This window comes from Ochotona princeps, chromosome 6 (assembly GCF_030435755.1).
Source record: "Ochotona princeps isolate mOchPri1 chromosome 6, mOchPri1.hap1, whole genome shotgun sequence".
NCBI classification, from domain to species: Eukaryota; Metazoa; Chordata; class Mammalia; order Lagomorpha; family Ochotonidae; genus Ochotona; species Ochotona princeps.
The window spans coordinates 79,508,788-79,532,680 of NC_080837.1; the positions used below are offsets into that span (position 1 = coordinate 79,508,788).

General features: G+C 46.0%; 1 protein-coding gene and 1 pseudogene across 3 annotated transcripts in view; both read right to left on the bottom strand.

The window, feature by feature from the left end:
* The window catches only part of ENTREP2 (endosomal transmembrane epsin interactor 2), a 336,201-nt gene that overhangs the window by 176,370 nt on the left and 135,938 nt on the right, over nt 1-23,893 (bottom strand). For all 3 annotated transcript variants that reach the window (XM_058666544.1, XM_058666543.1, XM_012929205.3), the window contains exon 2: nt 444-500. In XM_058666544.1, coding sequence (XP_058522527.1) covers nt 444-500 — 57 coding nt within the window. The remainder of the gene's footprint in view (nt 1-443; nt 501-23,893) is intronic.
* Nucleotides 2,707-8,915, bottom strand: LOC118759243 (ribose-phosphate pyrophosphokinase 1-like; annotated as a pseudogene).

Consider the following 23,893-nt stretch of genomic DNA (forward strand, 5'->3'; position numbering starts at 1 on the left):
AGTCTCGTTCCAATTTTAGTATGTGTGCTGCCGAAGCGAGCATGCCTGCAGCCTCCAGAACTCACCAAAGACTCCCATCTCCCAGGCTCCGACCAACCAAGAGCTGCCTGTGAGCTCACACATGTGAGCTTAAGCATGTGTGTGTGTGCCGACAACCAAGTGCTCTGTGTGCGTGTGTGTGTGTGTGTGTGTGTAACTGGTCTCGATGTCTAGAGATCACGCTGACATGGACACTTTTGAACGTTGTTGTTCATCTTGTGTTGTATTAGAGGGCACCCAAACAGAACGGAGGAGGTGATACAACCACTGCCGGAAACGCCAATGGAGGACGCTCAGAAGGACAACACAGATGATGTACGGTAAGCGGGGAGCACTTGGTGCTGTGGGTAAGCTGCAGGCACGGCCCTGCCCCGGGCCCACCTGGAGAGCCAGGCGTGACTTACCACAAGGGAGAGAGGCCTCTTCCAGGAGACAACACCAATGAGCCCCGAGAGCAGCACCTGCAAGGACAGAGGTGCCAGAGGTGAGACACTTCGGGGGGCATTTCAGGAATGACCAGCTTCACTCTGAGCACAGAGGACATGCAGAGCCCAGCGCACATGCCCCAGCGGGGCTCACGGGGCCTGCAGCCACTGAAGCTCCATGAGATGGTGGCTTCAGGAGCTGCTGTGGGCAGCAGAGCGATGGGCTTTCTGGATGACCTGCCAGCAGGCCGCTGACTCCACTTCAATCCCTGAGCTACTTGCTGTGACAGAGACTAGCAGAAAGGCACGGCTAGTGCTACCTGCTGTTGCCGGGCAGGTCCTGGGGCTGTGCCTCCCCCTCATCAGCCCTCACAGAACTATATTCCACTTCCTCAACAAGCAGTGTTGTCAGGTGAAGTGCTGGGACTGTCTACACCCTCAGCTGCAGTGCCCTAGGCCTTGATGCCTCGGGTCCTGCCTGCCGTGGGCCGTCCCAGATGCTCACTACTGGCCTTGGTTCATGGACCTGCCATGTCTTCTGTCCCTTAGAGCAATCCTCACGCAGCCCTGGGTCCACCTCCCGGCCTCACTGCCTCCCCAGGTAGCTTCCAGAGCCCATGCCCTGCCCACCCTAGCAGACAAGGACTCTGAGCATCTAGAAAGCAGTCTCCTGGTGTCTAGAAAGATGCACCAGTCCAAGGAACATGGCCACTCCCCATGCTACCCCTGCCATCTGGCTTTATTCCTTCACTCTCTCCTGAGGAGAGATGCTTTTCACAAGGTCAGGTGAAAGACCATGGAAGGCAACCAAGTGCGGTCCCCACCTTGCTGAGGCAGGACTGACCCCATATTCTACAGCGCCACTTCCCCTCCTGGCTTCTGCAGCTCTCACGCACCTGCTACCCCAGGGGGCTGCTCTTCTCGGCCTCCCTGCAGGCCCCTCCACCCCTCCTTTGGTCCCTATGTGCAAGACCCGCACCTGCTGGTCTCCTCGTCTCCCTTCCCAGAGGCTTGGTGGGCTCTCTTAGGGCTCCTGGAACTCGCTGTCATTGTGGTAAGCTCCAGCTCACAGGCTGGCCCTGAGTGACACTTTCTACATGACTATGCACCTGATGCTTGCTGCCCTCCATTTCAACACATCCAAAAAGGGATCTGCAGCCTTCAGCTCCCAGATCCTTCCAGCTCTTGTAATCTCTATCTTCCATGGAGTATTCCTTCCTCCTGGTTGCTCAAGCCCAAATTGCAAGGCCATTCCCTCTTCTTCACCAGCCATATCCCACGCATCCAGGGAGGCCCTTGGTTCAGACTCCCCAGCAGCAGGAAGATGTCTGGGTAGGAGGCCTCCTGTGAGGCTGCATCACAAACACTGGACACTGGGCACGGGTCAGCAGCCTGGCTGGGAGGGCTTGGCTGTGTTTTTTCCCGGGATTCCCAAGGGACTGGCCAGACCCATAGACCTGCAAAGTCCCCTGGGCCACAGATTCCCCTTCAACAACAGTGGGTAGACCCAACAGGCTCCATTCAGTGCACACACATCCCCCAAACACAGTTGACAAACCCAATTTGCAGCCATTTCCCAGCCCCCAGATATCCTCTCTGGTTGCTACTGCCCAGCCTTCCTTCCCTGGAGACGTCCTTGACTAACATCCTCACGCCTCTCCACAGCAGAGCCTCATTCGCACATCCCCCAGCAAATAAAACCTCTCTTGCCTGCCTTCTATACTCTAAGACAGCCCCTCTGAGGCCCCACCATTCCCCTGGGCAGGCATCGTGCCCCCCACCCCACCACCATTTTACAGTCAGATTCCATGTCGTTTCCCACATGAAGATCTTTCTAGAACTGCCTGCATCAGCTCATGCTCAACATTACTAACGGAATTCCCCTTGCCACCTCCAACTCTTCTTAATTTCAATCAAGTACGCCACCACTCTGTAATCCTTGCACTGTGCGGGCCAGCTGGCTGCAAGGCAGGGCCAGTATGGCCTTGTGACCTGCCTCCATTTGCTTGTCCCTCTCTGTCTCCTATGCCAGGGCTCTGGCCTACTCGTTTTACTTGCCTGACCACCCCACTCCCCGCTGGCCTCTTCATGGGATTAGCACTGCCATGGGGGGGGGGGGGACTTCTCTCCCTCCCATGTGTATGTACCAAGGAAAGGCCCAGAGCCCATGCTGAAAGAGGATAGCTGTCTGCGAGCTTGGAAGGGAGCCCTCGCCAGAAGCCACCAGCCACATGAGACCCTACTAGACCTTGGGCTCTCCATCCTCCAGAACTGCAAAGAAAAAAATCTGTTGCTTACACCACTCAGGTTATACATCTTTGTTATAGGAGCACAAGCTAACACATTACTACATCCAATGGCATCCTGGGGTTATAGTTTCCACAAAGAACAGACTGCCATGGCTCTCCAATAAGAAATGCTGGAGGAGTGGAGCAGGTGGTAAGGAGGAAGCTTGGATCCCAACATCAAGACTCCCAGACCTTCACCACAAACTATTAATACGAGCAACAAGAACTATATCCCAACTGCCAAGGAGGCCACAGGGAATTGGATGCCCTCGGAGGCCGAGTACTCTGAGGTCACCCACCCCCAACCGGAGCTTCCGCAGGGGATGGAAGAAGTCCAAACACTACCGCGCAGAAACCAACGTCATCGGAAAGACAAACAGAAGCCCTGAGCGGTCTGCAGAAACAGAAGAACAGTAAATGTCCTTCGGGACCAGGGAGGAGAGCTTTCTCTGGTCCGAGCCTGGCTCCACCTCTGGACCCCCGCCCTCCCTCGCAATGACCATCGGGACCGCTCCAAAAACCCCTCATAGCAAACAAACAATCATACAAACTAAAAAAAAAAAAAAAAACTAAAATAAATAGGCAAACAACAGAAAGTAGAGCTTGAAATCTGACAGGAAAGAGCTGGCGTGGATTGGCTCATGCCTCACTGGGTGGGACACAAAGATTAGTTACTCCTCACCATGGTGTTGAGGATTTTCCTGCACTCCCCCCTCAAAAAAAAAATGTTCTGCACCTTAAACGTCGACAAATGTCTTGTTAGAGTTACAAGCCAGTCTAGATTATCCTAAAATCTGCCAAGATCAGCAAAATTTTACTTCAACACAACAAATGGCTAAATACTAAGATGAAATAGACACGAGACAGCTGAATGGTACCTTATAGCCATTTTAAGGTATATAGCAGCTGGTCCTGTATATAAACTAAAAGTGAAATGTCAATGAGCTAATCATAGGTTGTGGTTAGGACTTGGTTTTTTTTGTTTTGCTTTGTTTTGTTTTTGTTTTGTTTCTATTTTTTTGGTTGTTTGTTTTTTTTTTGTTTTTTTTTTTTAACATACTGGTTACTCAAAACCATGTCAATTCCATAATATTGCAAATTGCTGTTGATGTTATATTGGGACTCTTAATCGACTGTGATGATATTCTGCCAGCTCTAACTTCAGACCAGAAATGGTCTCCCCAAGAAACTGTCAACCCATCTGGACAATAAGTAGCTGGACTCTACGCTTGGTATTTGTTTGCAAAGAAGGAATCTTGATTGAATTTGAACTGTAATACTGCATCAAGGTGGAGGAATCCACCGGGGGGGGGCAGGGGGAAGTATGGGGGGACTCCCAGAGCCTATGAAACTGTCACATAATGCGAAATAATTAATAAAAAATATATATAATAAAAAATAAATAAATAAAGTAAAAAAAAAATAAGAAATGCTGGAGTCAGCCCCCTAAGGAGGGAAGGCTGGGGCCATGCCAGAAAGCAGGTGGCTTTTCATCCTGAGGCTGGGTGCCTCCTCTCCCAGGACACCTGCTGGACTGGGGAGGAGACCCAGAGCCACTCCTCCCCAGGGAGCACCTAGGTCAGAAGGAAGAGCCAATGAAGCCGCTGTGAAAGGATGGCCAGGAGGAATGGGAAAGGAGCCTCTGTTCAGAGGCGGGACTTGACCTGTCAGGCTCCAGGAGCCACTACAAGGATGCTCACTGGCCCTCCTCTCTCCACTTCTCCAACACGCCCGAGAGGTGAGAGGTCAGCTCAAAAATGAGACAGAGCTTCCTGCTGCAGGAATGATGGGAGGGGAACTGGGCTACCAGGAGGAAGTGATGGCTTCTGGGAACCCAAGGCCTTCCTCCTCAGATGGGCGCCTTGGTCCAGCCATGCAGGGCTGGAATTCAATTGGCTCTCTAAATTCTATCCTCCAGATGCTACAATGTTCTCTCCTACCTAAAAAATCAAGAACTCTTTTCTAATTGTCAAATCGGGTTCAAAGGTGAATGGAAAGACAACATTTCAGCAAGTCCTAGAATGCAGACTTGAAAGCCAAGTAAATGACCAGATGTGGCAGACGTGCTAGTCGTTGCCATGACACCTGCCTGCCATCAATAGGGCTGTGCAGTGGGCTGTCCAGAGAAAGAACAGCCGCTGCAGAACTGGAGGGAATCAGAGGTCTGCTGACCAGCATGTCCCAAGTGCTCCGGACTGCAGGTCTGGGCTGACCTCTGCTTCGCTCTGCTTCCAGTTTCTTTTCTTTCTACATCTTTCTTTTTTAAAACTTAAGATTTATCTACTTGAAAGGTACAGTTATATACATATATAGAGAGAGATCTTCCATTCATTGGTTCATCCACCAAGTCCACACTTGGCCATGCTGACACCAGGAGCCAGGAGGTTCATCCAGGTCTCCTACGTGGGTACAGGAGCCCAAATATCTGGGCCATCCTCTTCTGCTTTCCCAGACTCATTAACAGGAAGCTGGATAGGATCTTAAGTAGCCAGGGCTCTGAACCAGCACCCACACAAGATGACAGAACTACAGGTGCTGGCTTGAGCCACCACGCCATGGTGCCAATCCCCTACGCATGTCCAGGAGTGTGTGCCTTCTGGCTTCTATGTCCACTTCTGGGAACACACTCATACCCACGCTTTCCACGGCTCCCTCCTCCTGGCACACTCTTTTCCCCAACTTCCCACTTCCAGTTTGTGGTCCTAACTTTCCCCAGCTCTGAGGAGTTGCACCCATCCATCATACTTCCATCATGTCCAAGGAAAGCCATCTTTCTTCAACTCAACCAACCTCCCCCACGCCGGACAAAGAAGGCTGGAAGGCATAATGAAGCTATGAATGGATGACAAAGACAGCCTCATTTAAAAAGTCTCCCTGAGTCACAAGCCAGAAGAAGGTGAACAGTGAAATATGCTGCGGTCCGTTATGATGCGCGGGGTGCTTTTCTGCAGGTTACTCTGTGCAGCCAGCTCATTTGTCCTGTCCCTTCCCTGCGAGATGGCACCTTCCTACGGGCTTGTTTACTCTGAAGTGAGGATGGTGACTAAACCCATTACCGCATTTTGCTATTTTATGAGCTAAGCAAGTAGCACATTCCTCATGACACTTTCAAAAATAATCTGATTTTAAAACAGTTCAAAATAACTCATTTCCTTTGCCAATCCTATGTAGTTTTACTTTATTCTTCTAAAAACTCGATTCTGAGTTGGTCCACAGGCTGCACTCGATGACTCTCCCCCAAGGTCTGCCCCGCCCCTGGTTTAGAAGTCCTGTAGTGTCACAGATTTGTGGTAACCTCTCCCAGTCTGTTTCTATGAAAATGTTGGTCTTTATGCTCGTGTGCTGGGATCACAGCTTCATCTCTGAACACTCAGCAACTAACATTCCATTCACTGCTGCAGTTCAGGGGTCAGCTGCCCTTCTAACTGCTGTGCCCTAAACACAGGTGATGCTGGCCTCGCGCTAGAAGACTTGCCTTTGGGACTCAGAACTGCCCACCAATACACCCAGGAGTCCGTTTTCTTCCAAGTATCCTCTCTGCAGGCAGCATGCTTTTGCATCTAGCTACTATCTTGTCAATGATTTCTTTATTCTCTCTGAGAACCCAAGAACCATACAGCGACCCATCACATCCCACTCTCCAAATCACTTAGTTTTTCTCACACTTTGTCCATAGCCATGCCATTCAGTATTTCCTTTTGGGTACGTTCTTCGAGGTATATATTCGAGGTTGCTAATTATCTCTGCCCTGTGTTAGTCATTCACTGTACATTTGCATTTGTCTAGACAATTTCATGTATATAGACAAACTCTACTCTTCCTTTTCCCCATATGCATTTTCCTGTTGCATGTTCATCTTCATGATCCTGCTGATAATGACTTCAAATATTTAGTAAATACAAGTTCTAGATTCCAAGTGAGATGATCCTTCGCTGCTGCGGCTGATTCTCTCATGCCGGGCTTTTCCTTGATGTTTACATACTTGGAAGTATTTGCTTGTGATTCCGTCTCTGGAGCTTAATCAGTGACATCCTGTGGACCTAAGTTGAAAGAATTTCCTCTGTACAAGTGCCCTTCTGCCAGTAATGAGGAAGTGTAAAAAATCTGGAGACACTAATCCTCAGAGGTGCCAACTCATGCCACAGTGTGGAAACCATAGGTGGAGGCCGCAGGGCTGGACGCTCACGCTCAGGGCCAACGCCCTGCTCTGGCCATATGTTGCCTGACTCTGCTCATTTCCCATTCTGACTTTGGTCTCCAGTTTACCTCTCCAGGAGAGGTGTGGCTCTTGAAGATCTGCAATGCTAAGAAAACATGCCCCCTGTGGGATTTCATTGTTCTATAGGATTTAGCATCCCTCAGAGTACCTACACATCCACAATGCCAGAATCAGAAGGAACACCTCCTCCTTTCCTGCTATTTTAATGGATACCTAAGTATGCAAAAGAAAAAACTTAATAGAAGTCACTGCTGATTTTTTATTAAATTATCAAAATAAGAAAATTTAAGAAAACCTAATCAGTTTTATAAATAATATTCCATATATTTTAATTATACATTTGATCTTTTAGAGCCTAGCATATTTCTCAAGTGACTTCACTTGCAAAGAAATAAAATGTTAATCTATTTCCTTCAAGAAAAAAATACTATTCCCATCCAAAGCTTTTCTAATTCACTAACTTTTCCACATACAAGTAAGAAAAGTATAAAGAAAAACTGTAAGACTGTCCAACTTCTCAATACACGCAGATCTTTGGGGAAAAAAACACCAACAAAATTCTACTGAGGAGCAGAAAGCAAAGGGTTTAGTAAATGTACAGATACTTGTTATGCACAAATTCCAAAACTTCTTGGATCAATGAATCTGTCTTTTGATTTCTTTTTCTACAGTTTTTCAAATACCTTCATATGCCATGCTTCAAAGAGAATATGAATGATAAATGTATTAACTGCTCCACGTTTGTAAGTCAGTTCCGTTAAAGCCCTATCAGAATCCCAATGTTCAAAAATTTACCTGGAATAATAAATACTCACCCACGAGAGTAGGAAAGAAACCAAGCTCAGCATGTCGAGGAGGGGGGCTAATGCATCATTGGATATTTGGATATCTTTTTTCCCTCTTTCTAATGCTAACATAAAATTTTCCAGGAAAAACACTTCAGGAAACCCCAATATTTCAATTTGCTTCCTCCAGCCTCCAGCAGCCACCATTAAACTCCCCGCATCCGTGAGCTTGACTATCCTGGGTGCTTCATGTGAGTGGAATCGTCCAACATGTGATCTTTTTTTTAAAGGGGTGGGATGACTTTTACTCCAAAAAAAAAAAAAAAAAAAACACCTCAGAAGTTTTACTGTTACAGAGGAACACAGGTAGGAAACGGATCCCGCTGTTGGTTCCCCTGATGGCTTCTGCAAGGATTCCCGAACCTTGCAGCAGGGCTTCATCCTGTTCTCCTGGTATGCTGGTGACCACCACAGCTTCAAAGCACGCATTACTGATGTAGGAAATGGCTGGACCAGGAAGGCCTCCATGGGTTAAGATGGCATCAACTCTGGGGGCTCCAGGAGAGAAAGTTTATCAGATGACGCCACGTGTCAGCCATTTGACCTGTAAGGACGGCCATTGGATCCCTCACATCGCCCACCAGCACCATGCACCATGCGAGCACCTCACTGGCCTTCTTCTGCTCTTTGTGAATCCAGGCAAAGTCCACATTCAAGCTCTGCAATGCAGGTCACTCTCTTGGCTCCGCCGGCATCGGAGGGACAATATGGCATACAGACTGTCCACTGGAGCACCAAGGAAGTCTTGGATCTGTAAGTCCACGGGGACGCCACAGACGGCATGTTTGCAACAAGCATGGCTGAGATCAGAGCCTGGGTCACAGCCTTGCTATCCTGCTGCAAGTAAGGATGGGATGACCGCTGTCGCCCGGCAGGCACTGACCATGAGCAGAAGCTCCAGCAGATCATCATTGATTTCACCACAACCACTCTGCAAAGGCAGACATCCTCTCTGCGTGCACCCTCCCCTATCCACACAGGTCTCGGGGTTGCTGAATTTCTCCATAACCACCTTCCTCAGTTCCAGGTTTAGGCAGTCGGCAGTTTTCTGGGATGAGTCCTGGTGGGGGCTGCTGCTCCAGATTCTGATACTCAGCATCCCAGCCGATGACCCCAGGCACGGTTCACTGAGCGCTCTGCACAGAGCGGCAACCAAGTCGGCCCAGAGAACCAAGAGCTAACAGCTTCTCGTTCAGACTCTGCCATCCTCACGTTTGATCTTCATTCAGGACGATGCCTTCACAGTAAATCCAAGCAGCAAGTGTGTGATGAAGTTCCTTCCTTTTCAAGGCTGGGTAGTACTCCACGGACGCAGACCACACATCATACATCAGTGAGCATGTGAACTGCTTCCAGTTGCAGGCTGCCATGAATAACGCTGCTATGAACACAGGCCTGCGGACAGCACTTAACACTCCTTCTTTCAGCTGCTCTGGGTGGAAGTGTTCAATCACACAACCATTCTAATTATGATTTTTGAGATTTCATACTAGTTTTTCATAGTCATGTTATCATTGCACAGTCCAACAAAAATGTACAAGAATGTGGTTTCTCAACATCCTTGCCAATGTTGTTTTCCATCAGCTTTCTTGCAGTTAGAATAGCCATCCTAAAGCGTGTGAGGAGGATCTCCATGTCATTCTTTTTTTAAAAGATTTATTTATTTTTATTACAAAGTCAGATATACAGAGAGGAGGAGAGACAGAGAGGAAGATCTTCCGTCCGATGATTTGCTCCCCAAGTGGCCGCAACGGCCAGTCCTGCGCCAATCTGAAGCCAGGAGCCACGAGCTTCTGGGTCTCCCATGCAGGTGCAGGGTCCCAAGGCTTTGGGAATAAACAGGGTGCTGGATGGGAAGCACGGCTGCCAGGATTAGAACCGATGTCTACATAGGATCCCAGTGCATTCAAGGTGAGGACTTTAGACACTAGGCTACCACACAGGGCCCATCTCCATGCGATTCCAACTAGCATTTCCCTAAAGGTTACTAACACAGGGTATCTGTTCATGTGCTTATTGGCCATTTGTGTCCTCTTTTTCAAGGAACTCTATTCACGCCTTTATTCAATTTCCCACCCCTCTGAGCTTTCCTGAGCTATGATTGACAAATAAATTTGTATACATTTAAGATGTACAAAATGCTGCAATTCATTGTGAAATGACTGCTACAATCAAGTTAACACAGCCAACATCTGGCCTGTGTGTTTTCTCTTGTGCGTGTTGTAGAGTCCCTTAGATCACTCTGAATGAACTGCAAGAAAGCAAACATGTTAATGACAGTCACCAGGCTTCAGCTCCTTGTTCATGCAGGCCTTAAAAGACAGAAGATGACTGTTTAAGCCCCTGGGTCCCTGTCACCCACATCAGAGCTCCTGGCTCCTGGCTTTAGCCTCACCCGGGCCAGCTGGGGTACTCAGGCAGTGAACAGTGATCAGGCACCACTTTCTCTCTATCAACATCTCCCTTCCTACCTCTCAAACAAAAAAAAAAAAAGAAAGAAAAGAAAAGAAAAGAAAGAAATAACTGAGAAAACATCTTTCAAGCATTAATCTCATGCAAAGTAAAAAGCCAGGTGCCACTATGCCATCCCAGCTGGCAATGGCCACGGGAGTGACACTCCTTTCTACTAGTAGTCAGGGCAAGACCATGCTTCAGGACAACAGCCTTGTCAGCTGGCAGAAAGCTGATGAGACTCAATGAGAGTACTCGCTTTCCAAGGGGGCCCCAGGCCCGGAATGCCAGCGACGATTTTCCAGGAAAGTATAAAGGACTGCAATGGAGCTCCCAAGATGAAACACCAAGAAATGAGGAACGTAGCCAGAAAGCTACAGGCAGATCCTCCTAAAAACGACAAAGAGCAGCAATTCCCGAAGCTGCCTGAGCTGCACACAGCAAATAAAGGGCATGTGCCAAAGGTCGGCACAATTCCATACCTGTCAAACACCACAAGAGGAAGCAGACCAATGGCTTTTAAATGGAGCTGTGCCATTTTTAAACACATCGTTGGAAACCAGAATGGAACAGTGCATTTGAAAGCATGAAGACCAACACGTGCGATTTCTGGGAGGAATGAAGCAGGTCCCATACGGAGCCGTATGTGAATTAATCACACTAATACAACAAAAGTGAAAAAACAGTATCATTCAGTGGATGCATAACAGCATTGGCTAAAACTCAATCTCCAGTTTTTCATGAAAAATAACTGTCAGTTCAATAAGACAAGTCAGGGGTGTGTGCCTGGCACAACAAAGATGCCACAGGGTAAGCCCACACCCCATTCTGGAATGCCTCCAGTCATTCTGGATGACTCCCAGTTTCTGCTCCACTTCCAGTTCCAGCTCCCTGTTAATGCACAGCCTGGGAGGCAACAGGTTATGGCTCAACACTTGGGTGCCTGGCACCGATGTAGGGGATCCCAGTGAAGTTCCAGGCTCCTGGCTTCCACCTGGTCCAGCATCAGCTGTTGCAGGCATTTAGAGATCTCTGTCTCTCTCTGCTTTTCAAATAAAATTTTAACTTAATAATACATCTTTTTAAAGTCTTTAAAAAAATCAAAGATACTCATGAGCTCCGATCATATTGAAAAGTATTCTGAAAACACTAGTGGGGTATGCTGAATCCTATGGGAGCCCTCAAGATCCACACTCCTTGGGGTACTTGACCTGTAGGAGTACCTCACCTTCGGGTGGGTGGGACCCTGGTTTTGGTGAGGTTGTTTCCTTATCAGGTTATGTTTGCTCCTCGGGCCATAAGGAACGCACAGCATGAGACTGAATCAAACACAAGAGAAAATGAAGTAGCCTTGAGACATGATAGACACGAGCCAGATGAGGCTGCTGCTACCAGGATATCATACAATTGTACAGGAAATGTTTTGCTTTCTATTTTAGTACATGTAAGGATAAACTGTATAACCCATATGCAAATTGTTCACATGGTCATTTAGGTCATTATCAAGTATTCCAGGCTGTCGGTAGCTCTATGTTCTACTTACCTGACTGGCATGCCTACAACAGCGCCACTGCTAAGCCGTGACTGTGCTCTGGCCACTGTGAGGGCTACAGCAGACGTCGGCGCCACCACAATCCTACAGATCCCCCCATGCACATGTTCTATCATGGGCCAGGTCATCCTCACGCAGCGGCTGTGCCCAAATGTGACTTCTTCCCTCCAACTCATCTTCAACACCTGCTAGTGGTACTGAGAAGGTGGACATGTCACAGACTACAGTGTTCAGAGGAGGGAGGTCTCTGGAAAATGATCAGATGTTTCTGTTACGAGGGAGTCCCCAGGATAGAATCCTGACAGATTTCAAAGGAGTGGAGAAACCAAGAGCGAACAGCAACAGCACGTGTGCTCCCACCACAACAGCATGATGGGACGCAGCCACAAGGGGGCTCCTGCCAAAGCTTGCACTGGGTTGCTTGGCTCCTTAGGAGCGCAAGCTAAAGCACAGGTCATTTCTTTATAAAGCGAGGCAGCCTCCGGTGTTTCTACACAGTAATGACTGATCCAGCAGCACAAGCACAGAGCCGGCAGCTGAGAGCAACAAAGGAGAGATTCTCCCAGATGGACCACACCTAATCAAGCAAACCCTGCAGGTCACTGGAATCAAAGCTGTGCGAGTGGGGCCAAGCTTGCAAGAAAACAGGGCCCGAGTCACTGCCAGCACCCTAGGGAGCCTGGAAGCGGACTGCCCCCCAGTGAGGCAGTACTGGCCTCCCTGGATTTCAGCTTCAGACTCTCAACACAGGAGCTGTTTCAGACACTCCCCGACTCCCAGCCCCTAGAAATGCCAAGGTAATACACTTGTATTGTGCTAAGCTGCCAGCCTGCAGCCATGTGTGAGCAGCAGAAAATGAAAGCAGCAAGGTAATAAAAACTGAACAAAAAGAAAGAAAAGTTAGAACTCTCGAGGGAGAGTAGGAGCACAGATTCCCTCACTAGAAATCATAAGGGAACTAAGCGAAAAGACACTGTGAATGGATACCCTGAGAAATGCTGACAGTCCCAGGTAGTGGGCACTGACCAGGAGTCACCTGCTAAGCTTCCGCACTTTGAACACTTCTGATCCTGCGTGATTCTTATTTCCACGCAGAGATGAGAAACGAAAGCAGGAAGCGTTTGAGGCACCTGTCCGTGGTTCCGTGGAAACAGCAGGTTGACATGAACTCTTAAATGGCCAAACAACAGCTTTCTCATCCCTATGCAAGCAAGTCAATTAGCAAAGGGAACAAGATGGAAGATTCCATTTGGAGCCACAAGCAAATAGCTTGGATGTCATACAATAAACAGACCTGGCAAGACGAGTGAAACAAGATCAAGAAAATCTGAAATATCTCCTGTGGAACTAAAGAGATTTGTAGTATTAGCTGTGGGTGTAGGGGAGTGTTTGTTTGTTTTTTTTTCCGAATAAAAGGATGCAAACTCCAAATGTTCTCTGCAATTCTAACTAAAATGTTAAAAAGGGAAAAAGAAAATATATGCACCAAAAAATGAAACGGTAGCCACTTGAAACAAACTTTAATCTCTATCCCAGTCTTGCCAATAAGATAAAGTTCAGAGGACTCAAACAACAAATCATGAATTAAGATATGAATGTTCTCAATGAAAATGGGAGAAATACTTCACACAACTGTGAAAAGAAAGAAGATGTCAAGACGGAACGGAATAAGGAGTCCTAATGGAAAAGATGAACAAATTTCAAACTTTCAAGCACTTATATCTTCAAAACACTGGTAGTTGGTACACGGAGTCTCGGTTGCCAGTTGCACCTGTGTGAATCAGAAGGACAAGTCTGTGTCCTCGGCCTGTGATGATGCCCTGACCTTGAGCATGGCCAAGGGACTGACTGGGCCGGGTTGGAGGAAGTGGTACACGCCAACTCCCAGGGCCTTCAGATGCCCACATGGGCCCTCTCGTCCTCCTTCTCATCCCAGCAGCCTTTGAGCCTCAACCTGGGGCAGAACCAAAGGCAGACCCAACCCCACGGCCCAGGGGCAGCCAGCCAGCCAGCCTGTAAAGCCAGAGGAGAAAGCGAGGTATGTGCCCTCACTCCCCACAGACATACTTATGGTTTAAAAACCAACCATCAAATCAAAGACAAATTGCAAGTGAGAAAAAAAATGCATTGAATACATGCCACAGGGGGAAAAAAAACCTGATTTATCTTAGTTTACAAAGAGTTCATATGAATTAATGAAAAAACAACTCCAGTGGCAAAAACACCTAAATGCTATGAATAGGATGTCCCCACATTTTCATAGTCATCAAACATACAACAGGAGGCTTAAATATATTGTAAAAGTACATCAAAACAACAAGATCAATAGTCTCATCAATCAGACTTGACATCTGGGTGAAGTTCTTAGAAAGCCCAACAGTGGCAAAGGGCACAGAGGGACAAAGGGCCTTCTCCGGCATCACTGTGCTGGTATAACTGAATGCACTTGCCACTGGGGAGCAATTTCATAATATCTCTTAAAATTAAGAAGCGTGCATGTCATTTTCACTAGGATGATTTAGCTCTTGGCTATGCTACCAGAAATAGACTAAGCCACTTATATAAGAACATTTACTGCAAACACATGAACCAGTGGGTAGCAAACAACAGTTAAATAGTCTCACCACTAATATATACTCTGAAGTTTGAGGGAGAAGTGTTTACAATATGGAATGATCTCAAAGACAAGTAATTCACACGCATAAAAAAAAATCCCCTTTTGTGCAAACACAAAGGAACGGATGGAAGCTGGTTCTGTATGCAGGTCTCTCTTCAGAAGGACGCATGAGACAGCTGACAACGAGAAACCGAATTAGGGAGGAGGGGAACTCATACTTTTCTGTAACATTAATCTTTACTCTGGATGCGTAGTACATTGTGCCTATTTTAAGCTATGCATACCATTTGATACTCCCATGCCACTTCTAAGAACTTCCTGTATTAACCAAAGAGCTATTTGTCATTTTTGAAAACTCAAAATGACTTAGGTGTTCAGCAGGAGGAAGCTGTGTATATTTGCTGGATCCCCCCGCCCCCAACAGCTGCTATTAAATCATATTACGGAAGAACACTAAATGCCACATAGAGATGTGCACTCTAAATGAAAGAAAGAGCTGCAAGGGGAAAGCCAGCCACCGAAAGGGGCTGGGAGGTGAACTTCCCTTCTGTTGCCTAAGAAACTAGGGACACCAAAACACGTGGACAGACAAACAAAACCCACCCAGCACTGTGTTCTCTGACAGTGAGATTTGGCATCCTCCCTGTGTTTCTTTTATTTTCTGTGTTTTGTAACAGGCAGAAACAGTAGCTAAAGCCTAAAGAGAGCTGGTTCTGCCATGTAAGGCAAGAAGGCACATGCAGGTCAAATGTGCACTGATTCCCTCCGAGGCACCCTTGTATCAAGCGAGTGAGAGACAGACTGGAGAACCCCAATACTTGCACCTCCAGAGTCAGGGGACCCACCACAGACCCAGCTGGTCTCTGGATTCCCAATAACCAATGGTCTGAGAATGGGGGCAAGGAAGGTGAATGCCAACGCTGAGATGGGAGCCGAGGCCACTGAGGGAGGCTGACCCACAGGGTGTATGTGGTAGCAGGGAGGTGCCAGCCAGGTGCAGTTCTGAGAGGCACTCTGTGTGCCACTGCTCTGATGGAAAAGAAGTGAAGAGACAGAGGTTTCAGGCATGAATTCCGGCTGCCATGCCAGTGTGCTCACAGGCCTCTGCTCAATCCCTCCCCCTCAATCCAAGGTGGGAAAGAAAATGCAGGTACTGCTTGCTGCTGGCAAAACAGAACACATATCCACCACTGGCAAACCACTTCTATTTTCTTCTTTCAGAAGTCTCCTCTTTGCACAACAATAAAAACAATGGATCTGTTGATACAGAACATTAATTCCATTAAAATCGCATTATGTGTAATGAAAAGCTATCAGAGTATAATTATGCAAGCAAATTCACAGACCCAAATCAACTTTCAAATCCACGGGAATTAACAATAGGAAGTGAACCTGTCTGGGAGACAAACTGTGCTTTCATTTTCCAAATGATTATGAATAAAGGCCACACTATTTACACAAGCCCTACAATCCACGATTGGCCCCCCAGGAGTGCCGAGTGCCTCCACCTGGGTTTGTGCAGAGCTATCCTGAGGTCAGGACTGGACTTCGTACTCAGAGTGTTTCCTGACACAATCCAAAGCACCTACCTGGTTGGAATGCCTCCCGTGGAGCCAGGGCTCAGCTGACCAGCACCCAAAGGGCCCCTGAATTCATGCATAGGACACTCGCCTGCCCCACCTAGGAGCTGTGCTCTGCAGAGCAGGGCTGGCTTCCCTCCCTGCGGCAGGTGCTGCACACAGATGGCACTCTCTCCTCTTCAGACACCTGAGTACACATCACGTCTTCTTTCCGTGGATTAGCGAGGCTCAGAAACGCAGAGAGCCCTTAGAAGCAGCATCCAAGGGCACAACCAAGGGGACTCGATTTTTGTCCTGCACTGCCTCCCATGGGTGTGTGGGGACCATCTCCACGGATGCCTGTCTGGATAGAAGTGACACACACCAAGACAGGAACTCTTGGATCATCACTTCTCATTGATGTCACCCCCTGAGTGTGGACACTGAGAATTGCCATGTAGAGTTTGAGATCCTGGAAGACCCAGGGCACACTGGTGGCTTGCAGGAACCAAGTGACCCCTGTATCCCAGACAACACATCTCCCTTGCCTGGTCCTCTCCCCCTTGCCTTGCCAAGGCCCCTGCACCCACCTCCTTCAGCATGGGGCCAGGAAAGGAGTGAGAGATCCACAGTGTAGGTAGGGCTGAGGGCTGGGCTGGGTGCTTGGTCCCAATGGGAATTCCAAGAACTCTGCAAGGGTGGGCATTCTTGGCTGTGCACAGGGCACTCGGTCTGAATCCAGACACATGAAGCTCTCTGTCCAGGAACACTTCTTACTACAAACTTGATCCTGATTTTCTTCCCCTCAATCTCTGGCCACTGCAATCCCTATTTCTACTCCCTGACCAATTCTTTTCTTTCTCCCCATTTCCACATTCAATCACTCTGCTTAATGTGCCCCCTTGACTTGTGATTTTCTCCTGTTCGCTTCATCTCTTTTATCTTGGTTCTTTTGAGACAACTTACAAACACCCTAACACTTCATCTCTTTCAAAATGATCAATGAAAACCTTTTCCATATCATTATAAAGCTATTGCATTTCTAACCACTACCAATTATCAGTAAAATGTGTGAATATGATAAGAATCCCAGTCCTCACTTAAATATCTAAGAATGTCCCTAAAATAACATCTTAGCTTGGAATTGTTCAAACCAGGTTCCCAAACTGAGTGATACGGTATGTAAACACATGGCTTTAATTGGTTAAGCAGCTTTAGGAAATTCAGCTTACTTTTTAAGCCTCAGCTCTGCTTTACAGGAGGCAAACACAGCCATGCCTCCTTGCCTTCACCCCATCGTACCTCTCATTCTTTATGAAGATAACTAAACTTGAAGGTCCAAACTGTCACGAACCTGTCTTCGTATTGCAGTCTCTTGAGGATTTTTAAATTTTCACTTCCTCGTGCTGATTCTGCTATCACTTGATGTCACTGACTCCAGCTGCTGGCCGTATGCTTTCGATGGCTGAAGGTCATGGGCAGTTGACTGTGCTTGCCCGGAAGAGCCAGGCCTTGGCTGCGTCAACAGGCATAGCTTCATCTGCTTTTCAGGAACTGGTTACTCAGCTGCCCCAGAAAGAGCGGCTTTACTGGGTCAGAGTGTCCCCACTGCACCTGCAGAGGCTATGTGCCCTCTTCAACTGCAGCAGATAACTCGACGTTTGGCTGAACTGCCTCCTGAAAAGAACCAGGTGTCCCACCAAGCCAGAGATCACTAGCTTCAATTCTGCAGGACTCACTTCCTTCTGCTCCACCTCCACAAGCTGCAGTTTGGTTCTGCTCGCCTCAGCACTGCTGCAGTGTGTAGGTGTGCAGGTGTCTCTGATACCCAGGCTGCTCTGCCCCAGCTGCAGCCTTCAAGTTGCTAAGCCTGAGGCAGTGGGCTTGGTTCTACTCAGTTCCACCCGAACCAGGCACAGTCCTGGACCCACAGTCGGCCAATCCCTTCTCTATGTCTCATCAGACTCCTGTGGTCAGCCCTTCAGATCATGCGATTTCTCTATAGCTTTAATTTGCATTTGTGAGATTTCCTGAATAACTCTTTAAGTTCACTGACCACGCCTATGGCCACTTCTGTAAAATGCCTACTTGTTCTTATTTCTTTCCAGTGGTTCATCAATGCTAATGATCTGCAAGTAAAGTACATGTAAAAGTCCTAAAAGTATTCTCTCACATGTTGCATTTTGTTCCAACATCTTGTCTTGCCTATTTCACCTGACACGGATCAGCCAGTGTGGCTGGCCAACAGCCCCAGCCCCACGTGCAGCACGGTCCCTCCGTACTGCACCAGCTATGTCAGCTCCACTGCACAGCACAGTTCCACACACATGCTCCACACGCGTGTCTCAGGGTCCTGCGCCATGTTCTTCCAATGGACTGCCTACCTCTGCTTCTACCCTTAATTGCTTCCACTGGAAGATTTAAGTCTTGACACATGGACACATAAATCCCCCAATTTCTTAAGTTATCTCTTGACTTTTCTCGGTTTACTTTACTGCTCTTTCATATTTTACAATTATGTTGTTAAAATTCTCAAGTCCTTCAAAAAATTCCTTTCAGGACTTTTAATAGAAAAGTCAAATTTAAAGTGGAAAAGTTATCTTTGCTACACTGAGTCTGCCTGAGTCAGTGAATACAAGATGTCCTTTCCATTTATTTAGGTCTTTACTGAATGTCTCCAATAACATTTTCATACTTTTCTGTACACACACTTTTTATATTTTTGCTTGATGTATTTCTAAGTTTTTCATTTTTGTGCTACTGTAAATCATGCCTTTAAAAACTCAAATATTGGGCCCAGCTCTATAGCCTAGCAGCTAAAGTCCTCGTCTTGCATGCACTGGGATTCCATATGGGTGCCAGTTCATGTCTCGGCAGCTCCACTTCCCATCCAGTTTGCTGTTTGCGGCCTGGGAAAGCAGCTGAGGAAGGCCTATTGCCTTGGGACCCTGCACCCGCCAGGGAGACCCGGAAGAAGCTCCTCGGATTGGTGCAGCTCTGGCCATTGTGGCCAATTGGGCAGTGAACAATCAAATAGAAGATCTTCCTCTGTGTATATTTGCCTTTACAATAAAAGAAAATAAATGTTTTAACAAATGATAAAAAATTCATATTTTGTGTGTCGTTCAAATATAAAAATATGACTGCTTTCTGCCATCTTTTAGGTAAACACCATGCTAAATGCATTCCACCCGATTGTAGGATGTCTTACTCCTTAAAGGGAATATGTCTATTGTTTCTTCATTAAGAACCAAATTCTTTCATTAAGTCAGTATATCTGTATATGAGTTGTTTTTTTAATTTGCCCATGACATCCAACTTATCATACATCTAGCGTCGTGTCAACCTTCCGCACGCCTCTGTATCCTTAATGGAAGACTTTCACTCGCAATGGCGGTTACTTGCACCTGTCCTTTTTTTCATTCTCACTTGTTCTTACCACACGTCTCCTTGTTGGATTTTACAAAGCCTTGGCCTTGTGGGCTGTCTATCCCGTACTATTTCCTTCATTTCTGTTCCTGCCTTTGTATTCTTCAATTTATTCATTTTTCTCTTTCTAAATTAACTTGAGCACTTGGTCCCCTCATTTCCTACAACTTTCTTCCTAAGAATGTAAAGCTGTTATTTTCATTACAACTTCTTCTTTAACTTATGGATTATCAAAATACCTTTTTTAAATTTCCCAATACATTAAGGTCATATATATTTTGGTTACTGATTTCTCACTTCATAAATCTGTGGTCAGAAAGTCAAAGTTTTTGGATCCTTCCCTTTTTAATCCATTGTATGATCAACTTCTTAAAAATATTCCATGTTTTGTTTGAAGAACATCTCTAAGCTGCAGAATTCTGTAGACAGCAATCAATCGCATCAACTCTGCTCATCATGCTCTTCAAATTACTTCATTGCTTTTAATTTTCTATCTGGTAGATTTGACAGTAACTGGTATGTACTGAAAGTTCCCTTTTGAAGACAGAAAAATCAATGTTTACCTCCGACTTGATTCACTGTTTCTTCATAGACTTTGCAGCTATTTAGACTCACGAAAGTGTAAAATTGCATGTTTGGTGTTTTTAATAAATCTCCTCCCCCCCCAAGGCATTCTTTACTGTTTTGTCTAATACTAACACCATGTTATTCTGCCAACGTTCTTTCTCCTTCAAGGTCAGCTTAGCCTATCTTTGATACCTCTTCACTTCCTTTTTAAAAGATTTGTAATTGCAAAAACATGGAAGCAACCAAAATGCCCATCAACAGAGGATTGGATAAGAAAGCTATGGTTCATCTACTCCATGGAATACTACTCAGCTATTAAAAAAAACAAAATGCAGTTCTTTGTGGCCAAATGGGCCAAACTGGAAACCATAATGCTAAGGGAAATGAGCCAATCACAAAAGGTTAAATACCACATGTTTGCCTTAATTTAAGATGATATGATGTTATGTATAACATGTTATGTTTTGAATGTTATATGTTGTGTATAAACTAAATTGAAGTATAGGTGAGGTGGTCACAGAAGGTGGCTGGGAACTCGCATTTACTTTTAACATATTGGTTACTCATTACTATGTCAATTAATTCCATAATGATGTAAATTTTTGCTGATGGTATGTTGGAGCTTTCAATTGACTGGGATGATACTCTGCTAGCTCTGTCTTCAGACCAGAGAGGGTATACCTAAGAAGCCATTGAACTTGACTGGACAATAAGATACTGGACTCTATGTTTGGTATATGCTTGCAATGGGGGAATCTCAACTGAACTTGAGCTGTGGTTAGGCAACAAGGTGGAGGAATCCACCATGGTGGGAGGGTTTGGGGAGGGGTGGGAGAACCCAAGTATCTATGTAACTGTGTCACATAATACAATGTAATTAATGAAGTTAAATAATAAAAAAAAATATATAGAAAAAAAAAGATTTGTTTATTTAGTACTTGAAAGAGTAAAAGAGAGGGAGAGAGAGAGAAAGAAAGAAAGAAAGAAGAAATCTTCTATCCACTGGTTTACTCCCCAAATCACTGGCCAGGGCTGGGAAAGTCTAAAGTCAGGAGCTAGGAGCCTCTTCCAGGTCTACCACACAGGTGCAGGTGCCCAAGACTTTGGACCATCCTCTGCTGCTTTGCCACTAGCTGGGAGAGCGTCAGAAATGGAGCATCCAGCAGAATACAGGGAGGAAACATTTAAACAGACGGGCAAACATTAGCCAAGGGTGAAGGAGAAAGGACACATTCCAGGAAATAGGAGACAACGGACTGATGGCACAGGGGCACCTGGAGAAGGATGGACACAGGAAAGCCATGGAGACAGCGGTGTGGTGCTGCAGTAACCCGATGAGCCAGTGGCATTCAGCAAGTGGCTGAACTCCACCAGCAGCCAGGTGAGAAGGGGCATTTATCAGGAACTCATGAGGTGAACCCAGACAAAGAACTGCCAGTCCTGCTGGTTTGTTTGATTTGATTAGCAGCAGAGACACAGCAGCAGATCCCAAACAGGTGGTGCAGGAACAGGATGGATTTCACAGCCCAGTCTACCCACCAAAGCCGAATCAGGTTTATCTTGTGTGGGGCGGCAATGGTTATGGGACAGGACTGCACATGCACTAAGCTGGAAGCAAACTCATTTTGGGCCCAGTGAATTGCAATGACATGGCAGCCTACAGGTTCCACCCAAAATAGGTCTGAGTAGCTCACAGAACTAAAGGCCAGCAGATCAGGAACTCCATCAGTTTCACATCAGGAGCTATTTTGTACAGTGTGGCTAAGGCTCTAAGACTGCAGGAACAACAGTGAGCTGTGCGTGCCCTATCATCCTGTGAACTGCACGAAGCAGAACTGAGAGAAATACTGCACATTACGACAACAGTGCAGCAACACAGATCACAGGAGGTGGAGAGTGGTGAGCCAGGAGCTGGGACTGCTGAGACCATGGTGGAAACCTAACATAAGAGCCCAGATCTGAAACTCACTGGAGGCAGTGGCTTAGTGACTATAAACAAAGAACCAAGTACTAACCAGAATAAGTAAAATTGAATTGCAGACCTGTGGGTGACACAGCTTAGAAACCTGCCTTAAGGAGAATCTGCGAATCTACAAACCAGAAGTACGATGACCAAGAGCAAAAGAAGAGACAGAGGCACAATGAATATTACTGAAGACTCCCCTGCAAAGCACCAAAGGCCTTTGCCAACCTCAGAGTTCACTGAGGAAGACATTGAGAAAATGGGGGATACAGAATTCAAAACGCTGGTTTAAAAGCTTCTTGTCAACAAAGAGAAGCACATACAGGAATTCAAGCACTATAACTCACAGGAAATAGCAACACTGAAACAAAATCAAGCCAAATTCTTGGAAACGAAGGAAGCAATAGAGTAAATTTAAAATTCAGTCAAAAGTCTCAGTAATAGAATGAAGGAAGTAGAAGAAAGAATCTCAGAATTAGAATATATTTCCTATCACTAGGGGGAAAAACAAAAACCTGGAAGCAGAGCCGAGTTAAGCTAAAAAAATTAAGAACTAAGAGACACTATTACAAGGTCAACTATAAGAGTTATGGAAGTTTCAGAAAGAACAGAAAGAGAAGCTGGGTTTACAAATGTATTTAATGAAATAATAAAAGAAAACTTCCCTAGTCTGGAAAAAAATTGTGAAACAACATCCGGAGGGGAACAGAATTTCCATCAGGGTTGAGCAAAAGCAAGCTTCACCACGACACATGATAATTAAGCTCTCATCAATCGAACATAAGAAAAAGATCCTCAAATGTGCATGTGAAAAAAAAATCAACTGACATATAAAATGAATGCCACTTAAAGTCCCAGGAGACCTCTCATAGGAAACTCTACAGGCCAGAACAGAATGGAGTGACATTCCAGATTCTAAAAGAAAACAAAAACAAAAACAAAAACAAAAAACCTGTCAGCCCAGAATAATGTACCCAGCAAAGCTTTCCTTTGTCTTTGAAAATGAAATAAAATTCTTCCACAATAACAAAAACTCAGTGTTTAGGGGGGAGTTAGGGTAGGGGGTGGGGGAAATCCCAAGGTCTATGCAACTGTATCATAAAATGATAATATGATAATAATAATAAAAAGAAAAAAGAAGAAATGGAGCACCCAGGACTACAAAAGGCACACATGTGGGACGCCAGCACCACAATCTGAGGATTAGCCTGCCTCGCCACTGCACGGGTCCTCATTTTTACTTTCAACCTTTATTATGTTTGTGGCATAGCTCTTGAAAGAACACATTGCTAGGTTTTGTTTTTGTTTTTGAAAATCCACGCCTTTCAATAGACCAGTTACCACCCCAGACATGCATACGTGCATTATGGAAATATTTCTTGCAGAATTTTAACATCACTTATATAATTTTTCTATGTTTCTATTTCCTTTTCTGTCTTGTGAATTAAAGTTTTTCTCTAATTTCATTTTTTTCTTTATGCCGTTGTAGAATTTATGTATTCCATTTGTCTCTCTCCTTTTTAAATGATTTCACCACAAAATGTTGCCGCTCATGCACACTTTAAAATGTTCAAAACTGAGAGCCCAGAGTGGTAGCACAGTGGCTAAAGTCCTTGCCTTGCTGGGATCCCATATGGGCACTAGTTCATATCCTGGCAGCCCTACTTTCCATCTGACTCCCTGCTAGTGACCTGGGAAAGCAGTTGAGGATAGCCCAAAGCCTCGGGACCCTGCACCCATGTGGGAGATCCAGAAGAAGCTCCTGGCTCCTGGTTTCAGATTGGCTAAGCTCCGGACCTGTTGCGGTCATTTGGGAAGTAAGTCAGCAAACAGGAGATCTTCCTCTCTATCTCTCCTTCTCTCTGTGTATCTGATTTTCCAAGAAAACAAATTTTACAAAAAATTGTTCAAAGTTGAACAAGAAATGAACCACCCCTTC